At 43.9% G+C, this 19,043-nt stretch overlaps 1 protein-coding gene across 1 annotated transcript; it reads left to right on the plus strand.

Annotated features, from left to right (window-relative positions):
• The first annotated feature begins 3,820 nt into the window (after positions 1-3,820).
• LOC139423710 (retinol dehydrogenase 8-like) lies at positions 3,821-18,781 on the plus strand. The gene is made up of 6 exons (XM_071175322.1): positions 3,821-4,040; positions 12,736-12,897; positions 15,757-15,936; positions 16,586-16,679; positions 17,995-18,178; positions 18,530-18,781. The coding sequence occupies exons 1-6, from the start codon at positions 3,935-3,937 to the stop codon at positions 18,758-18,760; spliced, it is 957 nt and encodes a 318-aa protein (XP_071031423.1). The 5' UTR covers positions 3,821-3,934; the 3' UTR covers positions 18,761-18,781.
• The last annotated feature ends 262 nt before the right edge of the window (positions 18,782-19,043 follow it).

A 19,043-nucleotide genomic window follows, 5' to 3' on the forward strand; every position in this document is an offset into this window, starting at 1 on the left:
TAGTGTAGGGAGCTTACTGTTCTGTAAACTCAGGGTGTTTCATAGTGTAGGCAGCATACTGTTCTGTAAACTCAGGGTGTTTCATAGTGTAGGCAGCATACTGTTCTGTAAACTCAGGGTGTTTCATAGTGTAGGCAGCATACTGTTCTGTAAACTCAGGGTGTTTCATAGTGTAGGGAGCTTACTGTTCTGTAAACTCAGTGTGTTTCATAGTGTAGGGAGCATACTGTTCTGTAAACTCAGGGTGTTTCATAGTGTAGGCAGCATACTGTTCTGTAAACTCAGTGTGTTTCATAGTGTAGGCAGCATACTGTTCTGTAAACTCAGGGTGTTTCATAGTGTAGGGAGCTTACTGTTCTGTAAACTCAGTGTGTTTCATAGTGTAGGGAGCATACTGTTCTGTAAACTCAGGGTGTTTCATAGTGTAGGCAGCATACTGTTCTGTAAACTCAGGGTGTTTCATAGTGTAGGCAGCATACTGTTCTGTAAACTCAGTGTGTTTCATAGTGTAGACAGCATACTGTTCTGTAAACTCAGGGTGTTTCATAGTGTAGGCAGCATACTGTTCTGTAAACTCAGGGTGTTTCATAGTGTAGGCAGCATACTGTTCTGTAAACTCAGGGTGTTTCATAGTGTAGACAGCATACTGTTCTGTAAACTCAGGGTGTTTCATAGTGTAGGCAGCATACTGTTCTGTAAACTCAGGGTGTTTCATAGTGTAGGCAGCATACTGTTCTGTAAACTCAGTGTGTTTCATAGTGTAGGGAGCATACTGTTCTGTAAACTAACTCAGGGTGTTTCATAGTGTAGGGAGCTTACTGTTCTGTAAACTCAGGGTGTTTCATAGTGTAGGCAGCATACTGTTCTGTAAACTCAGGGTGTTTCATAGTGTAGGCAGCATACTGTTCTGTAAACTCAGGGTGTTTCATAGTGTAGGCAGCATACTGTTCTGTAAACTCAGGGTGTTTCATAGTGTAGGCAGCATACTGTTCTGTAAACTCAGGGTGTTTCATAGTGTAGGCAGCATACTGTTCTGTAAACTCAGGGTGTTTCATAGTGTAGGCAGCATACTGTTCTGTAAACTCAGTGTGTTTCATAGTGTAGGCAGCATACTGTTCTGTAAACTCAGGGTGTTTCATAGTGTAGGCAGCAGACTGTTCTGTAAACTCAGGGTGTTTCATAGTGTAGGCAGCATACTGTTCTGTAAACTCAGGGTGTTTCATAGTGTAGACAGCATACTGTTCTGTAAACTCAGGGTGTTTCATAGTGTAGGCAGCATACTGTTCTGTAAACTCAGGGTGTTTCTAAATATGCATACTACCGTACTACTCTCATGCTACAGTACGTGTGCATTCTCCGATCTTGAGTACGTTCTTGTGAGGACGAGAGTGTGGGGAATGCATAAAGCAAAACATTTGAGAAGTACTCGCACCTCCCCTACTGTATTACCTTGTGCTTCCCCTCCTCATTCACTGAAACCTCCAGCGAGAACAACGGCAACAAAGCAAACATTTTACTTCATAATTATCAGCTAGATGTGTGAATCATAATAATCTAGCTAGCCAGCTAGTTAAACAGGCTACAATTACCTAAAACAAATATTATACTAGATATATTTCAATTCTTCAGTGGGTAGCTAGCTAACAATTCTGTGTGGCTATCTGGCTAGCTAACAGTACTAGTAGCTAGCTAACAATTCTGTGTGGCTATCTGGCTAGCTAGTACAGTACTAGTAGCTAGCTAACAATTCTGTGTGGCTATCTGGCTAGCTAACAGTACTAGTAGCTAGCTAACAATTCTTTGTGGCTATCTGGCTAGCTAACAGTACTAGTAGCTAGCTAACAATTCTTTGTGGCTATCTGGCTAGCTAACAGTACTAGTAGCTAGCTAACAATTCTTTGTGGCTATCTGGCTAGCTAACAGTACTAGTAGCTAGCCAATTAGCCCTATTGACTTACAGTGGTAGAAAAAGTACTCAATTGTCATACTTGAGTAAAAGTAAAGATACCTTAATAGAAAATGACTCAAGTAAAAGTCACCCAGTAACATACTACTGGAGTAAAAGTTAAAAAGTATTTGTTTTTAAATAGACTTAAGTATCAAAGTATATGTAATTGCTAAAATATACTTAAGTATCAAAAGTAAAAGTAAAAGTATAAATAATTTAAAATTCCTTATATTAAGCAAACCAGACGGCACATTTCAAATCAAATCAAATTGTATTTGTCATGTGCGCCGAATACAACAAGTGTAGAGACCTTACAGTGAAATGCCGAATACAACAAGTGTAGACCTTACAGTGAAATGCTGACTTACAAGCCCATAAACTAACCATTTATTTGAGATGTTTTGTTTTTATTGACGGATAACCAACGGCACACTCCAACACTCAGACATAATTTACAAACAAATTGTTTGTGTTTAGTCCGCCAGATCAGAGGCAGTAGGGACGACCACAGATGTTCTCTTGATAACTGAGTGAATTGGACCATTTTCCTGTCAAAATGTAACGAGTACTTTTGGGTGTCAGGGAAAATGTGTGGAGTAAAAAGTATATTATTTTCTTTAGGAATGTAGTGAAGTAAAAGTCAAAGTTGGCAATAATATAAATAGTAAAGTAACATACAGATACACAAAAAATGACTTATTAAGTAGTACTTTAAAGTATTTTTAGTTAAAAGTACTTCACATCACTGTTGACGTATTATTCGTGTATGTATTAACTTATCAAGATAACAAGCTAACTAACTCATGAGATGTGACGAGGCAACATTTCATTCTGAAGTCGGAGTGTATTTCACTTGCTTCAGCTCACATAATGGCCGCAATTGATTTCATGAAATTTTTCATTTTGTTTTTTTACATGTTTGCGTCATATTTCGCGTCATACTTTCCGTTCAAACTTACATCATGTATGCTTCAAAATATGCACAATCGGAGAATGCATGCGAGAAGCGCCCTCCGTGCTCCGTTTCGTATACTTTAATTGGGACTCGTCGGCGACTCTTCTGTTCTCCAATGTGCGTGCTTGAAGCAGGGTGGTTGGTATACATGATGAGAAACACCCGTTCTTTATCCACCAGAGTAGCACCTGTTGGTAGTTTTCCCTTACCGTTAGTTTTCCCTTACCAATGATACGTAGCCTAGTCCAGACATGGGCAACTATGATGAGGCTGGCCTCAAATAATCTGAACTCATCATGAGGGCCCGTCATTAACCCCCACCCGTCCCCCAAGTTATTTTGTTGTAATTCTACACATTTTGCAATGGGGTGTAGAGAAAATGCTGTGAGTTTAAAGCAAGTTTTCTGAAATTCGAAACATTTTGCCATAGGATGGAGAGAGATGTTTACAATTGTTACTGTAATATCTGAGTGAAAATGACAAAATCAATGGGGGAGCCCCCAGGTGGTAATTTGGCCATGATTACTACAAGTTTAGATAGTTGGCTGCTAGACTAATTTACCAAGCTAAAACATGTTCGCTGACATGGGCTATCTGAGTGACTATCAGTGATTGAAATAACGAGAAAAACTGCTAATGTGCAAACGAATTTGAAATTGTACATTGTATATTCTACTAGTCTAACTCGCAACCGTAAACAACAGACGGGAGGGGAGTTCCCGGGGGAGGTCCCCGTCCCTGGCCTAGTCATTACTGTTCTACCGAGTTCAACAGATGAGGCGGGGAGGCCACACCAGGTGACCAACCGACAGTGAAGCCTACGCGTTAGATAATCTTCGCTGTGCTGTCCATGTGACTCTGGAGCGCGGTATGTGTTTGTGTGCGTGTTATCCGCTTACAGGGGCTCTCAACGCAAAGCCCCTGTCATCTTGCTCGCGCTGCTGCTTGCTCATTCCCGATGTGCCAACTGAAGAGAGAAGAGAAGCGACGTTAGTTGTTTGAACCGTTAAGGGGAAAACGTTAGGAGAGCCATGGCGAACCCAGGACAAAAAGTGGTACTAATCACCGGTTGCTCCTCCGGGATCGGACTGAGGATGGCGGTGATGCTCGCTAAGGACGAGAAACAGCGCTATCACGGTAAGAGAGTAACCTCCAAGGCCTTCAGGAAGTATTCACACACCCTTTGACTTGTTTCTCATGTGTTACAGCCTGCGTTTAAAATGTATACCGTTTAGATGTTTGGTCACTGGCCTACACACAATATCCCATAGTGTCAAAGTGGAATTATGTATTTTTAAATTGTTACAAATTAATACAAAAAAGTGAAAAGCTAAAGTGTCTTGGGTCAATAAGTGTTCAGTCCCTTTGTTACATCCTAAATAAGTTCAGGAGTAAAAATGTGCTTAACAAGTCACATAATAAGTTGCATGGACCCACTCTGTGTGCTATAATAGTGTTTATCATGATTTTTGAAATAAATCCCTCATTGCCTGTAAAGTCCCTCAGTCGAGCAGTGAATTTCAAACACAGATTCAACCACAAATTAATTCACCTTTCAGCAGGACCATAACCGATAGCCAAGGCCAAATCTACTTTGTTTCCCAAGAAGACAGGGAATGATGCTGAGTGGCTGAATCACAGTTTCCACTTAAACCTATGGCAAGACCTGAAAATGGTTGCCTAGCAATGATCATAAACCAATTTGACAGCCCTTGAAGAATTTAGAAAATAACAATGTGCAAATGTGGCACAATCCAGGCATGGAAAGCTCTTAGAGATTTACCCAGAAACACTCACAGCTGTAATCGCTGCCAAAGATGCTTCAATAAAGTGTTGATCAGGGGTGAGAATAATTATGTCAATGAGATGTTTCTGTATTTAATTTTCGATAAATATGCAACATTTTTCTCAAAACATGTTTTCACTTTGTGACTATGGCGTATTGTGTGTAAATGGGTGAGAGCGAGAAGAAAAAAAAGATTGAACCCATTTTGAATTCAGGCTGTAACACAGAAAAATGTGTGTGTGTGTGTGTGTGTGTGTGTCTGGTGTACAGCAGCCTAATGGTGACGATGCTGTTAGTAGGTTAAGTCCAAATAGTCAGAAATATTGGGTTATAAAAACCTGTAGTCTATGATTTATCTCCATAAAAAACATGATTTATGGTTAAAAGTAGTGCACTATGTAGGGAATAGGGTGCACTATGTAGGGAATAGGGTGCACTATGTAGGGAATAGGGTGCACTATGTAGGGAATAGGGTGCACTATGTAGGGAATAGGGTGCACTATGTAGGGAATAGGGTGGACTATGTAGGGAATAGGGTGGACTATGTAGGGGATAGGGTGGACTATGTAGGGAATAGGGTGCCATGTGACACTAACACAGCAGGTTCCAACACTTACACAGCAGGTTCCAACACTTACACAGCAGGTTCCAACACTTACACAGCAGGTTCCAACACTTACACAGCAGGTTTCAACACAGCAGGTTCCAACACTTACACAGCAGGTTCCAACACTTACACAGCAGGTTCCAACACTTACACAGCAGGTTTCAGCACAGCAGGTTCCAACACTTACACAGCAGGTTCCAACACTTACACAGCAGGTTCCAACACTTACACAGCAGGTTCCAACACTTACACAGCAGGTTTCAACACTTACACAGCAGGTTCCAACACTTACACAGCAGGTTCCAACACTTACACAGCAGGTTTCAACACAGCAGGTTCCAACACTTACACAGCAGGTTCCAACACTTACACAGCAGGTTTCAGCACAGCAGGTTCCAACACTTACACAGCAGGTTCCAACACTTACACAGCAGGTTCCAACACTTACACAGCAGGTTTCAGCACAGCAGGTTTCAGCACTTACACAGCCAGTTATAACACTTACACAGCAGGTTATAACACTTACACAGCAGGTTCCAACACTTACACAGCAGGTTATAACACTTACACAGCAGGTTCCAACACTTACACAGCAGGTTTCAGCACTTACACAGCAGGTTCCAACACTTACACAGCAAGTTCCAACACTTACACAGCAGGTTCCAACACTTACACAGCAGGTTATAACACTTACACAGCAGGTTCCAACACTTACACAGCAGGTTCCAACACTTACACAGCAGGTTCCAACACTTACACAGCAGGTTTCAGCACTTACACAGCAGGTTTCAGCACAGCAGGTTTCAGCACTTACACAGCAGATTATAACACTTACACAGCAGGTTATAACACTTACACAGCCAGTTATAACACTTACACAGCAGGTTATAACACTTACACAGCAGGTTCCAACACTTACACAGCAGGTTATAACACTTACACAGCAGGTTCCAACACTTACACAGCAGGTTATAACACTTACACAGCAGGTTCCAACACTTACACAGCCAGTTATAACACTTACACAGCAGGTTATAACACTTACACAGCAGGTTCCAACACTTACACAGCAGGTTCCAACACTTACACAGCAGGTTCCAACACTTACACAGCAGGTTCCAACACTTACACAGCAGGTTCCAACACGTACACAGCAGGTTCCAACACGTACACAGCAGGTTCCAACACTTACACAGCAGGTTCCAACACTTACACAGCAGGTTCCAACACTTACACAGCAGGGTTACATGATTGTCCGTGTATGTACAGTACCAGTCAACAGTTTGGACACGCCTCCTCATTTCAGGGTTTTTCTTTATTTTTACTGTTTTCTACATTGTAGAATAATACATGATACATCAACACTATGAAATAACACACAGATGGAATCATGTAGTAACCAAAAAAGTGTTAAACAAATCAAAATATATTTTCTGTTTGAGATTCTTCAAATTAGCCACCCGTTGCCTTGATGACAGCTTTGCACCCTCTTGACCTTCTGGGAGTGTCTGTGTGTGTCAACGTTCTGCTTTACTACAACCCCTGCTAAAGACTCACATACACAACACACATCAACTACATAGCAGGTTATAACACTGGTACACAACACACATCAACTACATAGCAGGTTATAACACTGGTACACAACACACATCAACTACATAGCAGGTTATATCACTGGTAAACAACACACATCACTTACATAGCAGGTTATAACACTGGTAAACACCATACATCACTTACATAGCAGGTTATAACACTGGTACACAACACACATCACTTACATAGCAGGTTATAACACTGGTACACAACACACATCAACTACATAGCAGGTTATATCACTGGTAAACAACACACATCACTTACATAGCAGGTTATAACACTGGTAAACAACATACATCACTTACATAGCAGGTTATAACACTGGTACACAACACACATCAACTACATAGCAGGTTATAACACTGGTACACAACACACATCACTTACATAGCAGGTTATAACACTGGTACACAACATGCATCACTTACATAGCAGGTTATAACACTGGTAAACAACATACATCACTTACATAGCAGCTTATAACACTGGTACACAACATAAATCACTTACATAGCAGGTTATAACACTGGTAAACAACATACATCAACTACATAGCAGGTTATAACACTGGTACACAACATACATCAACTATATAGCAGGTTATATCACTGGTAAACAACATACATCACTTACATAGCAGGTTATAACACTGGTACACACATACATCACTTACATAGCAGGTTATAACACTGGTAAACAACATACGTCACTTACATAGCAGGTTATAACACTGGTATGCAATGCACATCAACTACATAGCAGGTTATAACACTGGTATGCAATGCACATCAACTACATAGCAGGTTATAACACTGGTATGCAATGCACATCAACTACATAGCAGGTTATAACACAGGTACACAACATACTAGAGGTAGACCGATTATGATTTTTCAACGCCAATACCGATTATTGGAGGACCAAAAAAGCCGATACCGATTAATCGGCCAATTTTTATATTTTATTTGTAATAATGACAATTACAACAATACTGAATTAACACTTATTTGAACTTAATATAATACATCCATAAAATCAATTTAGCCTCAAATAAATAATGAAACTTTAAATGTGGTTTAAATAATGCAAAAACAAAGTGTTGGAGAAGAAAGTAAAAGTGCAATATGTGCCATGTAAGAAAGCTAACGTTTAAGTTCCTTGCTCAGAACAAGAGAACATATGAAAGCTGGTGGTTCCTTTTAACATGAGTCTTCAATATTCCCAGGTAAGACATTTTAGGTTGTAGTTATTATAGGAATTATAGGACTATTTCTCTCTATACCATTTGTATTTCACAAACCTTTGACTATTGGATGTTCTAATAAGCACTTTAGTATTGCCAGTGTAACAGTATAGCTTCCGTCCCTCTCCTCGCCCCTACCTGGGCTCGAACCAGGAACACATCGACAACAGCCACCCTCAAAGCAGCGTTACCCATCGCTCCACAAAAGCCACGGCCCTTGCAGAGCAAGGGGAACAACTACTCCAAGTCTCAGAGCGAGTGACGATTGAAACGCTATTAGCGCGCACCCCGCTAACTAGCTAGCCATTTCACATCAGTTACATCAGGCTAATCTCGGGAGTTGATAGGCTTGAAGTCATAAACAGCGCAATGCTTGAAGCATTGTGAGGAGCTGCTGGCAAAATGCACGACATTGCTGTTCAAATGAATGCTTATGAGCCTGCTGATGCCTACCATCGCTCAGTCAGACTGCTCTATCAAATCATAGACTTAATTATAACACACAGAAATACGAGCCTTAGGTCATTAATATGGTCGAATCCGGAAACCATCATCTCGAAAACAAAATGTTTATTATTTCAGTGAAATACGGAACCGTTCTGTATTTTATCTAACGGGTGGCATCCATTAGTCTAAATATTGCTGTTACATTGCACAACCTTCAATGTTATGTCATAATTATGTTTGCAACGAGCCAGGCGGCCCACTCTGTTGCATATACCCTGACTCTGCGTGCAATGAACGCAAGAGAAATGACAAATTTTCAGCTGGTTAATATTGCCTGCTAACCTGGATTTATTTTAGCTTAATATGCAGGTTTAAAAATATATACTTCTGTGTTTGGATTTTAAGAAAGGCATTGATGTTTCTGGTTAGGTACACGTTGGAGCAACGACAGTCCTTTTTCACGAATGCCTCCGCATCGATTATATGCAACGCAGGACACGCTAGATAAACTAGTAATATCATCAACCATGTGTAGTTATAACTAGTGATTATGATTGATTGATTGTTCTTTATAAGATAAGTTAGCTAGCTAGCAACTTACTTTGGCTTCTTAATGCATTCATGTAACAGGCAGTCTCCTCGTGAGGCAGAGCGTTGGACTAGTTAACCGTAAGGTTTCTGGATTGAATCCCCGAGCTGACAAGGTAAATATCTGTCGTTCTGCCCCTGAACAAGGCAGTTGAAAAATTGGCCAAATCGGTGTCCAAAACTACCCTAATTAATCGGCCATTCTGATTAATCGGTCGACCTCTACAACATACATCACTTACATAGCAGGTTATAACACTGGTACACAACATACATCACTTACATAGCAGGTTATAACACTGGTAAACAACATACATCAACTACATAGCAGGTTATAACACTGGTAAACAACATACATCAACTACATAGCAGGTTATAACACATAGCATGGTTACATGATTGTCTGTCTGCAGTCTGGGCTATGTAAGGCTCTGTGTATGTAAGAGTGTGTATGTAAGAGTGTGTATGTAAGAGTGTGCATGTAAGAGTGTGTATGTAAGAGTGTGTATGTAAGAGTGTGTATGTAAGAGTGTGTATGTAAGAGTGTGTGCGTAAGAGTGTGTGCGTAAGAGTGTGTCTGCAGTCTGGGCTATGTAAGGCTCTGTGTATGTAAGAGTGTGTATGCAAGAGTGTGTGTGTGTAAGTTTACACATCATGGTTATTATGTCTCATCCCTGCTTAACCTGAGACCAATCAGTAAGAGTAGTAGCATTACCACTGCTCTCAGTGTCCTAATGCCTGGTGGATAATACCTAAACCTCCAGGAGGGGCCCTGCCTGGGCCGCTTACTGCCCCACTTAGAGGCCTCATCCTGGGCCGCGGGCGAGCCAGAGGGTGGGGTAAGATGGGTATTCTTGGTGCTGTCGGGTGAGTGCTAACGCTAAGCTAGCCCCATAATAAGACCAGCCCACAGTGCCAGGGCTAAATCAGACAGCTGACACGTGAGGGACAGGTAGTTCAGGGCCGTCTGGCTGCTGTCTATAGAACAGTATAACACAGTGGTTTTTAATCCTGGTTCTGAGGGGCGAACATGTTCATGTTTTAATCCTGGTTCTGAGGGGCGAACAGGTTCATGTTTTAATCCTGGTTCTGAGGGGCGAACATGTTCATGTTTTAATCCTGGTTCTGAGGGGCGAACATGTTCATGTTTTAATCCTGGTTCTGAGGGGCGAACATGTTCATGTTTTAATCCTGGTTCTGAGGGGCGAACATGTTCATGTTTTAATCCTTAACACTATTCAGTTGAATCCCGCTGATCAACACATCGTTAAACCTTTCATTAGTGGAATCAGGTGTGCGTTACTCAGAACCATGTGGTATATATTAACCTGTACAGGGCTAATTGTTATGTATATAGTAGTATAGGATAGTACAGGATACTCAGAACCATGTGGTATATATTAACCTGTACAGGGCTAATTGTTATGTATATAGTAGTATAGGATAGTACAGGATACTCAGAACCATGTGGTATATATTAACCTGTACAGGGCTAAATGTTATGTATATAGTAGTATAGGATAGTACAGGATACTCAGAGCCATGTGGTACACACAGTTAGATGTAGACCAGGTAGTCTACATCCACTGTGGTCCGTGGACTGGCGCCGGCCCATGGGATGATACTGAGCGGTCCATCAGATAGTTAACTGACAGTGACTTAGTTATACGGGGCGGCAGGTACTGCCGGTTCGAATCCCGGGGTCTGACGGGACCCGGGAGTTGCTGGAATCAAATCCTAGATGCCGTTGCCTGTCGTTGTGCCCTTGAGCAAGGCACTTAAAACCCCCACAACTGCTCCACGGGCGCCCAGTGTGGCAGCCCCCTGCTCTAACCTCTCCAACCTGTATACAGGTGTCCTATCTTAATTTGATCACTCTGTTTTCGTAGAGAATTTTCCTGCACAACAGAAAATTCTTAATTTGATATTTTTGGGGGGCTTCTAAAGTTCGTAATTTCCACTGTAAAATCTCTGAATGTATCAACCCCTACAAACATGTCTATTAATCATAATCCACATAATAATTCAAATGTCCTGTTGCTGCAGGATTGTTTTCCTGCCGTGAGAAACTAGTCAAATTAAAATGTTACATATTTTTGTGTCTTTCAGAGGGGTTGGGATCATTTGGGTTTGACCTTGCATACAGATGGTGAATAAAATGATTGCCATAATTTGATGTAGCTAAACGGTCCTTGGACATCAACTCATCCTCCTTCCTTCTCTCTAACCTTAAGGCTACCTGCCTATTACCTTCTCCCTGAATATGAACAGCATAATGTGCTACAAGTAGAGACCGACCTGGAAAAGGTTTCCATAAAGAAGGGGAGGGGAGGGGGAAGGTCTCCATAAAGAAGGGGAGGGGAGGGGGAAGGTCTCCATAAAGAAGGGGAGGGGAGGGGGAAGGTCTCCATAAAGAAGGGGAGGGGAGGGGGAAGGTCTCCATAAAGAAGGGGAGGGGAGGGGGAAGGTCTCCATAAAGAAGGAGAGGGGGAAGGTCTCCATAAAGAAGGGGAGGGGAGGGGGAAGGTCTCCATAAAGAAGGAGGGGAGGGGGAAGGTCTCCATAAAGAAGGAGAGGGGGAGAGGGGGAAGGTCTCCATAAAGAGGGAGAGGGGGAAGGTCTCCATAAAGAAGGAGGGGGAAGGTCTCCATAAAGAGGGAGAGGGGGAAGGTCTCCATAAAGAGGGAGAGAGGGAAGGTCTCCATAAAGAGGGAGAGGGGGAAGGTCTCCATAAAGAGGGAGAGGGGGAAGGTCTCCATAAAGAGGGAGAGGGAAGGAAGGAAAGGGGGAGGGAGAAGGAAGGAAAGGGGGAGGGAGGAGGAGAGGGAGGGGGAAGGAAGGAGGAGGGGGAGGGGGAAGGAAGGAGGGGAGAGAGGTGAGAAATAGCTACAAGGATTAACAATAGCCAGCTAGAAAGTAAATTCAGTCCTCTGGGAATATGATTATTATCATAATGTCTTATAGAATGTGGTTTCCCCCCCGCTCTTTCCTCTCCTCTCCTCACCTCTCAACATACACATTCCACACACACAATAGAAAACCCCACCCACCCACCCACACTCACACAAATAATATAAACATTCCATACTCAAACATGCACTTACATGCAGGGTTTGTAACTTCTGTCTAACACCAATGTATTACACACACTTACGTGCTCAAACACACACAGAGACACACACACACACACACACACACAGTGTAATTTCTGTTTACTCATTATCAGGTTTAATCCAGTGAACTCTGTTTGACCCTATTCTCTCTCTCTCTCTCTCTCTCTCTCTCTCTCTCCCAATCTCTCTCTCCCACCCCCTCTCCTCTCTCTCTCCCCTCTCCCCTCTCTCTCCCTCCCAATCTCTCCCTCTCTCCTTTCTCACCCCCTCTCCCCTCTCTCTCTCCCACCCCCTCTCCTCTCTCCTCTCCTCTCTCCCACCCCCTCTCCTCTCTCCTCTCTCCCACCCCCTCTCCTCTCTCTCTCCCACCCCCTCCCCTCTCTCTCTCTCCCTCCCACCCCCTCTCTCCTCTCCCACCCTCTCTCTCCCCTCTCCTCTCTCTCCAGTCATTGCCACCATGCGAGACCTGAAGCGTAAAGACAAGCTGGTGGAGGCAGCAGGTGATGCGTACGGGAAGAGCCTCTCTCTAGCTGTGTTGGACGTGTGTACGGACGAGTCAGTCAAACAGTGTATCGACGGAATCAAGGACAGACATGTGGACGTACTCAGTAAGGAACAACCTTTGTGATCTTTGGACTTCTCTGAAGGCGTCCCAAATGGCACCCTATTCTCTACGTTCTCAGGAAGGAAACAACCTTTGTTTTTATGACGCAAGGCAACACTTCTGTCAAAACCAAAATCTATAAACCAGAGCCATCTAGGTGCCATCTAGGTGCCATCTAGGTGCCATCTAGGACACTGTCAAGGTATAAAATACTATGTACTGTCGTAGGTTCTCAACTATACAACACACATCTCCCTCCATCCTGACTTTAACCATTAGGGATAAACCATGCAAAACTGACCTCAGTTCAGATCATAGTTCATTGAGAGACTGGAGAGGCCACAGTAAAACTGACCTCAGTTCAGATCATAGTTCATTGAGAGACTGGAGAGGCCAGAGTAAAACTGACCTCAGTTCAGGGGCCATATGTATGAAGCGTCTCAGACTAGGAGTTCTGATCTAGGATCAGGTCCCCCTCCTGTCAATGTAGTCTTATTCATTGTGTTCTAGAAGGCAACATTTATCCTAGATCATCGCTCCTTAGATGCTTGATGTATACCAGGGGTACTCAACTACTCAGTGGTGTAAAGTACTTAATAAGTATAAATACTTTAAAGTACTACTTAAGTAGTTTTTTGGGGTATCTGTACTTTACTTTATTATTCATATGTTTCACAACTTTTACTTCATTACCAAAGAAAATAATGTATTTTTTACTCCTTACATTTTCCCTGACACCCAAAAGTACTCGTTACATGTTGAATGCTTAGCAGGACAGGAAAATTGTCTAATTCACCCAGTTATCAAGAGAACATGGTCATCCCTACTGCCTCTGATCTGGCTGACTCACTAAACAGAGAACATGGTCATCCCTACTGCCTCTGATCTGGCTGACTCACTAAACACACGTTTTGTTTGTAAGTTATGTTTGAGTGTTGGAGTGTTGGAGTGTCGGAGTGTCGGAGTGTCGGAGTGTGCCCCTGGCCCCTGGCTATCTGTAAAGAAAAAATAAATGGTCCCATCTGGTTTGCTTAATATAAGGAATTTGAAATTATTTGTACTTTTACGTTTGATACGGTAGCATATTTGAGCAATTACATTTACTTTTGATACTTAAGTATATTTAAAACCAAATACTTTTAGACTTTTACTCAAGTAGTATTTTACTGGGTGACTTTTACTTTCTATTAAGGTATCTTTACTTTTACTCAAGCATGACAACTGGGTACTTTATCCACCACTGACTGTGAGTATCCACTGCAACTACCTACTATTTGAGAAGGTTCGGGCACACACATTTCCTAGGTGGCAAAGGTCCTAGGTGGCAAATGTCCTAGGTGGCAAAGGTCCTAGATGGCAAAGGTCCTAGATGGCAAAGGTCCTAGGTGGCAAAGGTCCTAGGTGGCAAAGGTCCTAGGTGGCAAAGGTCCTAGATGGCCAAGGTCCTAGATGGCAAAGGTCCTAGGTGGCAAAGGTCCTAGGTGGCCAAGGTCCTAGGTGGCCAAGGTCCTAGATGGCAAAGGTCCTAGGTAGCCAAGGTCCTAGGTGGCCAAGGTCCTAGGTGGCCAAGGTCCTAGGTGGCCAAGGTCCTAGGTGGCCAAGGTCCTAGGTGGCAAAGGTCCTAGGTGGAAAAGGTCCTAGGTGGCAAAGGTCCTAGGTGGCAAAGGTCCTAGTTGGCCAAGGTCCTAGGTGGCCAAGGTCCTAGGTGGCCAAGGTCCTAGGTGGCAAAGGCCCTAGGTGGCAAAGGTCCTAGGTGGCAAAGGTCCTAGGTGGCAAAGGTCCTAGGTGGCAAAGGTCCTAGGTGGCAAAGGTCCTAGATGGCAAAGGGATATTGTGATTAATCAGCCTGGTGCATTCTACTATTACAACTCTCAACAGCAGTAAGTTGAAAGCCCGACTGAGTTCCTAAAAAGTAGGGACCCGCAGTCGGCATTTACCCCTTTCTGGACCGCGGTCCGCCAGTTGAGTATGGCTGATATGTACTATACAGGCCCTGGTCAGAGACTGGGATAAAGCCTGGTTATAACTCAGTGTAGTGACAGACTGGGATAAAGCCTGGTTATAACTCAGTGTAGTGAGAGACTGGGATAAAGCCTGGTTATAACTCAGTGTAGTGAGAGACTGGGATAAAGCCTGGTTATAAGTTAGTGTAGTGGGAGACTGGGCTAAAAGCCTGGTTATTACTCAGTGTAGTGAGAGACTGGGATAAAGCCTGGTTATAACTCAGTGTAGTGAGAGACTGGGATAAAGCCTGGTTATAACTCAGTGTAGTGAGAGACTGGGATAAAGCCTGGTCATAACTCAGTGTAGTGAGAGACTGGGATAAAGCCTGGTTATAACTCAGTGTAGTGAGAGACCGGGATAAAGCCTTAGGTTATACTGCCACCCGGTGGTGACTATTGGAACACAACTGAAGAGACGAGAGTGCTCTGATCACCTATGTGAACAGGGGTGTCACTCTTTCCTTCTGGTTTCCCTATTCCTTCCTCTCTCTTCACCCTCCCCCTCTCTACCTCTTTTCTCTCTCTCCCCCTCCTTCTCCCTCTCACCCCATCCTTCTCCTTTCCACTCTTTCCCACGTATCTCGCCCCCTCTTTCTCCCTCTCATCCCTCTCTCCCACTCCTTCTCTCTTCCACTCCCTCCTCTCTCTCCCTCTCCCCCCTCTCATCCCTCCCTCCCACCTCTCTCTCCCACTCCTTCTCTCTTCCACTCCCTCCCACCTCTCTCCCCCCTCCTTCTCCCATCCACTCCCTCCCACCTCTCTCTCTCTCTCTCTCTCTCTCCCCCCTCCTTCTCCCATCCTCCTCCCTCCCTCCCTCCCTCCCTCCCACCTCTCCTCTCCCTCCTCCTCTCTCTCTCTAGTTAATAATGCAGGTATAGGTCTGGTGGGACCGGTGGAAAGCATCAGTATAGCTGAGATGAAGAGTGTGTTTGAGACCAACTTCTTCGGTGTGATCCGGATGATCAAGGAGGTGATGCCAGATATGAAGAAGAGGAAGGGAGGACACATCATAGTGGTCAGCAGTGTCATGGGACTACAGGGTACGGACCTATGCTTTGATTGATTGATTGATTGATTGGCTGATGTGAAAAAGAGGAGGGGATACACATCATAGTGGTCCAAGCGATATGTGGCAAATGTGATATGTTCACTTTTTAATTAAAGCACGAAACTCGGTACACTTGTACAGTTTGAGGCCCTGAACATTTTCAGATATGGAGGCATTGCAAAAGCGCCTCCTGGCGGCCGTGGCGGCCATTTTAATGTTCTGCCACAGTCGGACAGTGTTTTCTCCTGTCCTATCTGCTGAACCAGACATGAATACACAGAAAAGGTGATGTCTACATCTACGTTTTGATGGTGAAGGATGACAATGGTTCCGTGTACAACATCATAAACGGTTGAGAATATGATATAATGGTGGACTTGTATGTAACGGTGAAGGATGACAGTGGTTCCGTGTACAACATCATAAACAGTTGAGAAGATGATATAATGGTGGACTTGTATGTAACGGTGAAGCCATGTGAAGAAATTCAATGTAAAATCGCCTGTTTCATAGACTATTATGTCTGTTGTTCATTTGAAAATTGGATGAAACTCATTTCTTTTTGTGTTTTTGTACATAATGCTTGTGAACATATGTGGTAGTAGTGGGGATCCTGGTGAAATAGTGCTCTCTGATCTCAGGTGTGGTGTTTAATGACGTGTATGCTGCCTCTAAGTTTGCCATGGAAGGGTTTTGTGAGTGTCTGGCTGTACAGCTGCTCAAGTTTAACGTCACGTGAGTCTCTCTAACACAGATGTTTTCCTAAATTAATGGCTTTATTTTTTACATTTAATATCTATATTTTGTCGGGGACGGACCAATTAAAACATACGATTAAAAATATGATCTCTCTTCTCTCCTTCTCCCCTTCTTTCTTTTCTGTCCTTCTCCCCTTCTTTCTTTTCTGTCCTTCTCCCCTTCTTTCTTTTCTGTCCTTCTCCCCTTCTTTCTTTTCTGTCCTTCTCCCCTTCTTTCTTTTCTGTCCTTCTCCCCTTCTTTCTTTTCTGTCCTTCTCCCCCTCTTTCTTTTCTGTCCTTCTCCCCTTCTTTCTTTTCTGTCCTTCTCCCCTTCTTTCTTTTCTGTCCTTCTCCCCTTCTTTCTTTTCTGTCCTTCTCCCCTTCTTTATTTTCTGTCCTTCTCCCCCTCTTTCTTTTCTGTCCTTCTCCCCCTCTTTCTTTTCTGTCCTTCTCCCCTTCTTTCTTTTCTGTCCTTCTCCCCTTCTTTCTTTTCTGTCCTTCTCCCCTTCTTTCTTTTCTGTCCTTCTCCCCCTCTTTCTTTTCTGTCCTTCTCCCCCTCTTTCTTTTCTGTCCTTCTCCCCTTCTTTCTTTTCTATCCTTCTCCCCTTCTTTCTTTTCTGTCCTTCTCCCCTTCTTTCTTTTCTGTCCTTCTCCCCCTCTTTCTTTTCTGTCCTTCTCCCCTTCTTTCTTTTCTGTCCTTCTCCCCCTCTTTCTTTTCTGTCCTTCTCCCCTTCTTTCTTTTCTGTCCTTCTCCCCTTCTTTCTTTTCTGTCCTTCTCCCCCTCTTTCTTTTCTGTCCTTCTCCCCTTCTTTCTTTTCTGTCCTTCTCCCCCTCTTTCTTTTCTGTCCTTCTCCCCTTCTTTCTTTTCTATCCTTCTCCCCTTCTTTCTTTTCTGTCCTTCTCCCCCTCTTTCTTTTCTGTCCTTCTCCCCTTCTTTCTTTTCTGTCCTTCTCCCCCTCTTTCTTTTCTGTCCTTCTCCCCCTCTTTCTTTTCTGTCCTTCTCCCCCTCTTTCTTTTCTGTCCTTCTCCCCCTCTTTCTTTTCTGTCCTTCTCCCCCTCTTTCTTTTCTGTCCTTCTCCCCCTCTTTCTTTTCTGTCCTTCTCCCCCTCTTTCTTTTCTGTCATTCTCCCCCTCTTTCTTTTCTGTCCTTCTCCCCTTCTTTCTTTTCTGTCCTTCTCCCCCTCTTTCTTTTCTGTCCTTCTCCCCCTCTCCCCCTCTTTCTTTTCTCTCTCCGTCCCTCTTTCCCTCCTTCTCATCCTCTCCCTCTTCCCTTTCTTTCCCTTTCTTTCTCTCCCTCCTCTCCCCCCTCTTAGTATGTCTATGATAGAGCCAGGCCCGGTCCATACAGAGTTTGAATCTAAGATGATTCAGGACGTCCGTCAGAAAGAGTTCCCTGGGGCCGATGCCGATACCGTCAACTACTTTAAAAACGTCTACCTGCCCTCCTCCGTCGACATCTTTGAGACGCTAGGACAGACCCCCGATGACATCGCCAGGGTTAGTCCACCTGCTTGAGTGTGTGTCTGGCCTACCCTCTCTCTACTCTCTCTCTACTCTCTCTAGCTCTCTACACTCTCTCTCTCTCCCTCTGTCTCTACTACCCTCTCTCCACTCTCTCTCTCCTCTCTCCCTCTATTTTTTTCTCTCTCTCTCCACCTGTCTTTCTCTCCCTTTCCTCCCCCAGCAGTGCACCAACTAGTCTCTCTCTCCTTCTCTTCCACCCCCAGCAGTGCACTAACTAGTCTCTCTCTCCTTCTCTTCCACCCCCAGCAGTGCACCAACTAGTCTCTCTCTCCTTCTCTTCCACCCCCAGCAGTGCACTAACTAGTCTCTCTCACTCTCCTGTAGTGTACTAAGAAGGTGATTGAGCAGGGCAGTTCTGCACGGTTCCGGAACCTTACCAACCCGCTGTACACGCCCATCGTGGCACTGAAGTATGCAGATGAGACGGGCGGCCTGTCGGTGCACGCCTTCTACCATATGTTGTTCAACCTGGGGCCCCTGATGCACGTTAGCATGAAGGCTATGCAGTACCTGACCTGTGGATGTCTACGCTCCAGGACCATCTCCCCTAACTAGACACACACACAGAGACACACGAGCATGCAGAGACAACACACACATAGACACACATAGGCACACGGAGGGACACAGTGACACACACACACACTAGTATGCAGTACCTGACCTGTGGATGTCTGCGCTCCAGAACCATCTCACCCAACACACACGGAGGGTCAAGACACACACTCACACGGAGAGTCAAGACACACACACACAGAGAGTCAAGACACACACTCACACGGAGAGTCAAGACACACACTCACACAGAGAGTCAAGACACACACTCACACAGAGAGTC

Source organism: Oncorhynchus clarkii, chromosome 13, assembly GCF_045791955.1.
Source record: "Oncorhynchus clarkii lewisi isolate Uvic-CL-2024 chromosome 13, UVic_Ocla_1.0, whole genome shotgun sequence".
NCBI lineage: Eukaryota > Metazoa > Chordata > Actinopteri > Salmoniformes > Salmonidae > Oncorhynchus > Oncorhynchus clarkii.

Coding starts and splice junctions, on each gene's coding strand:
- LOC139423710 (XM_071175322.1), top strand. CDS start 3,935: ATGGCGAACCCAGGACAAAAAGTGGTACTAATCACCGGTTGCTCCTCC. Junction 4,041..12,735: donor CGAGAAACAGCGCTATCACG/GTAAGAGAGTAA, acceptor CTCTCTCTCCAG/TCATTGCCACCATGCGAGAC. Junction 12,898..15,756: donor CAGACATGTGGACGTACTCA/GTAAGGAACAAC, acceptor CTCTCTCTCTAG/TTAATAATGCAGGTATAGGT.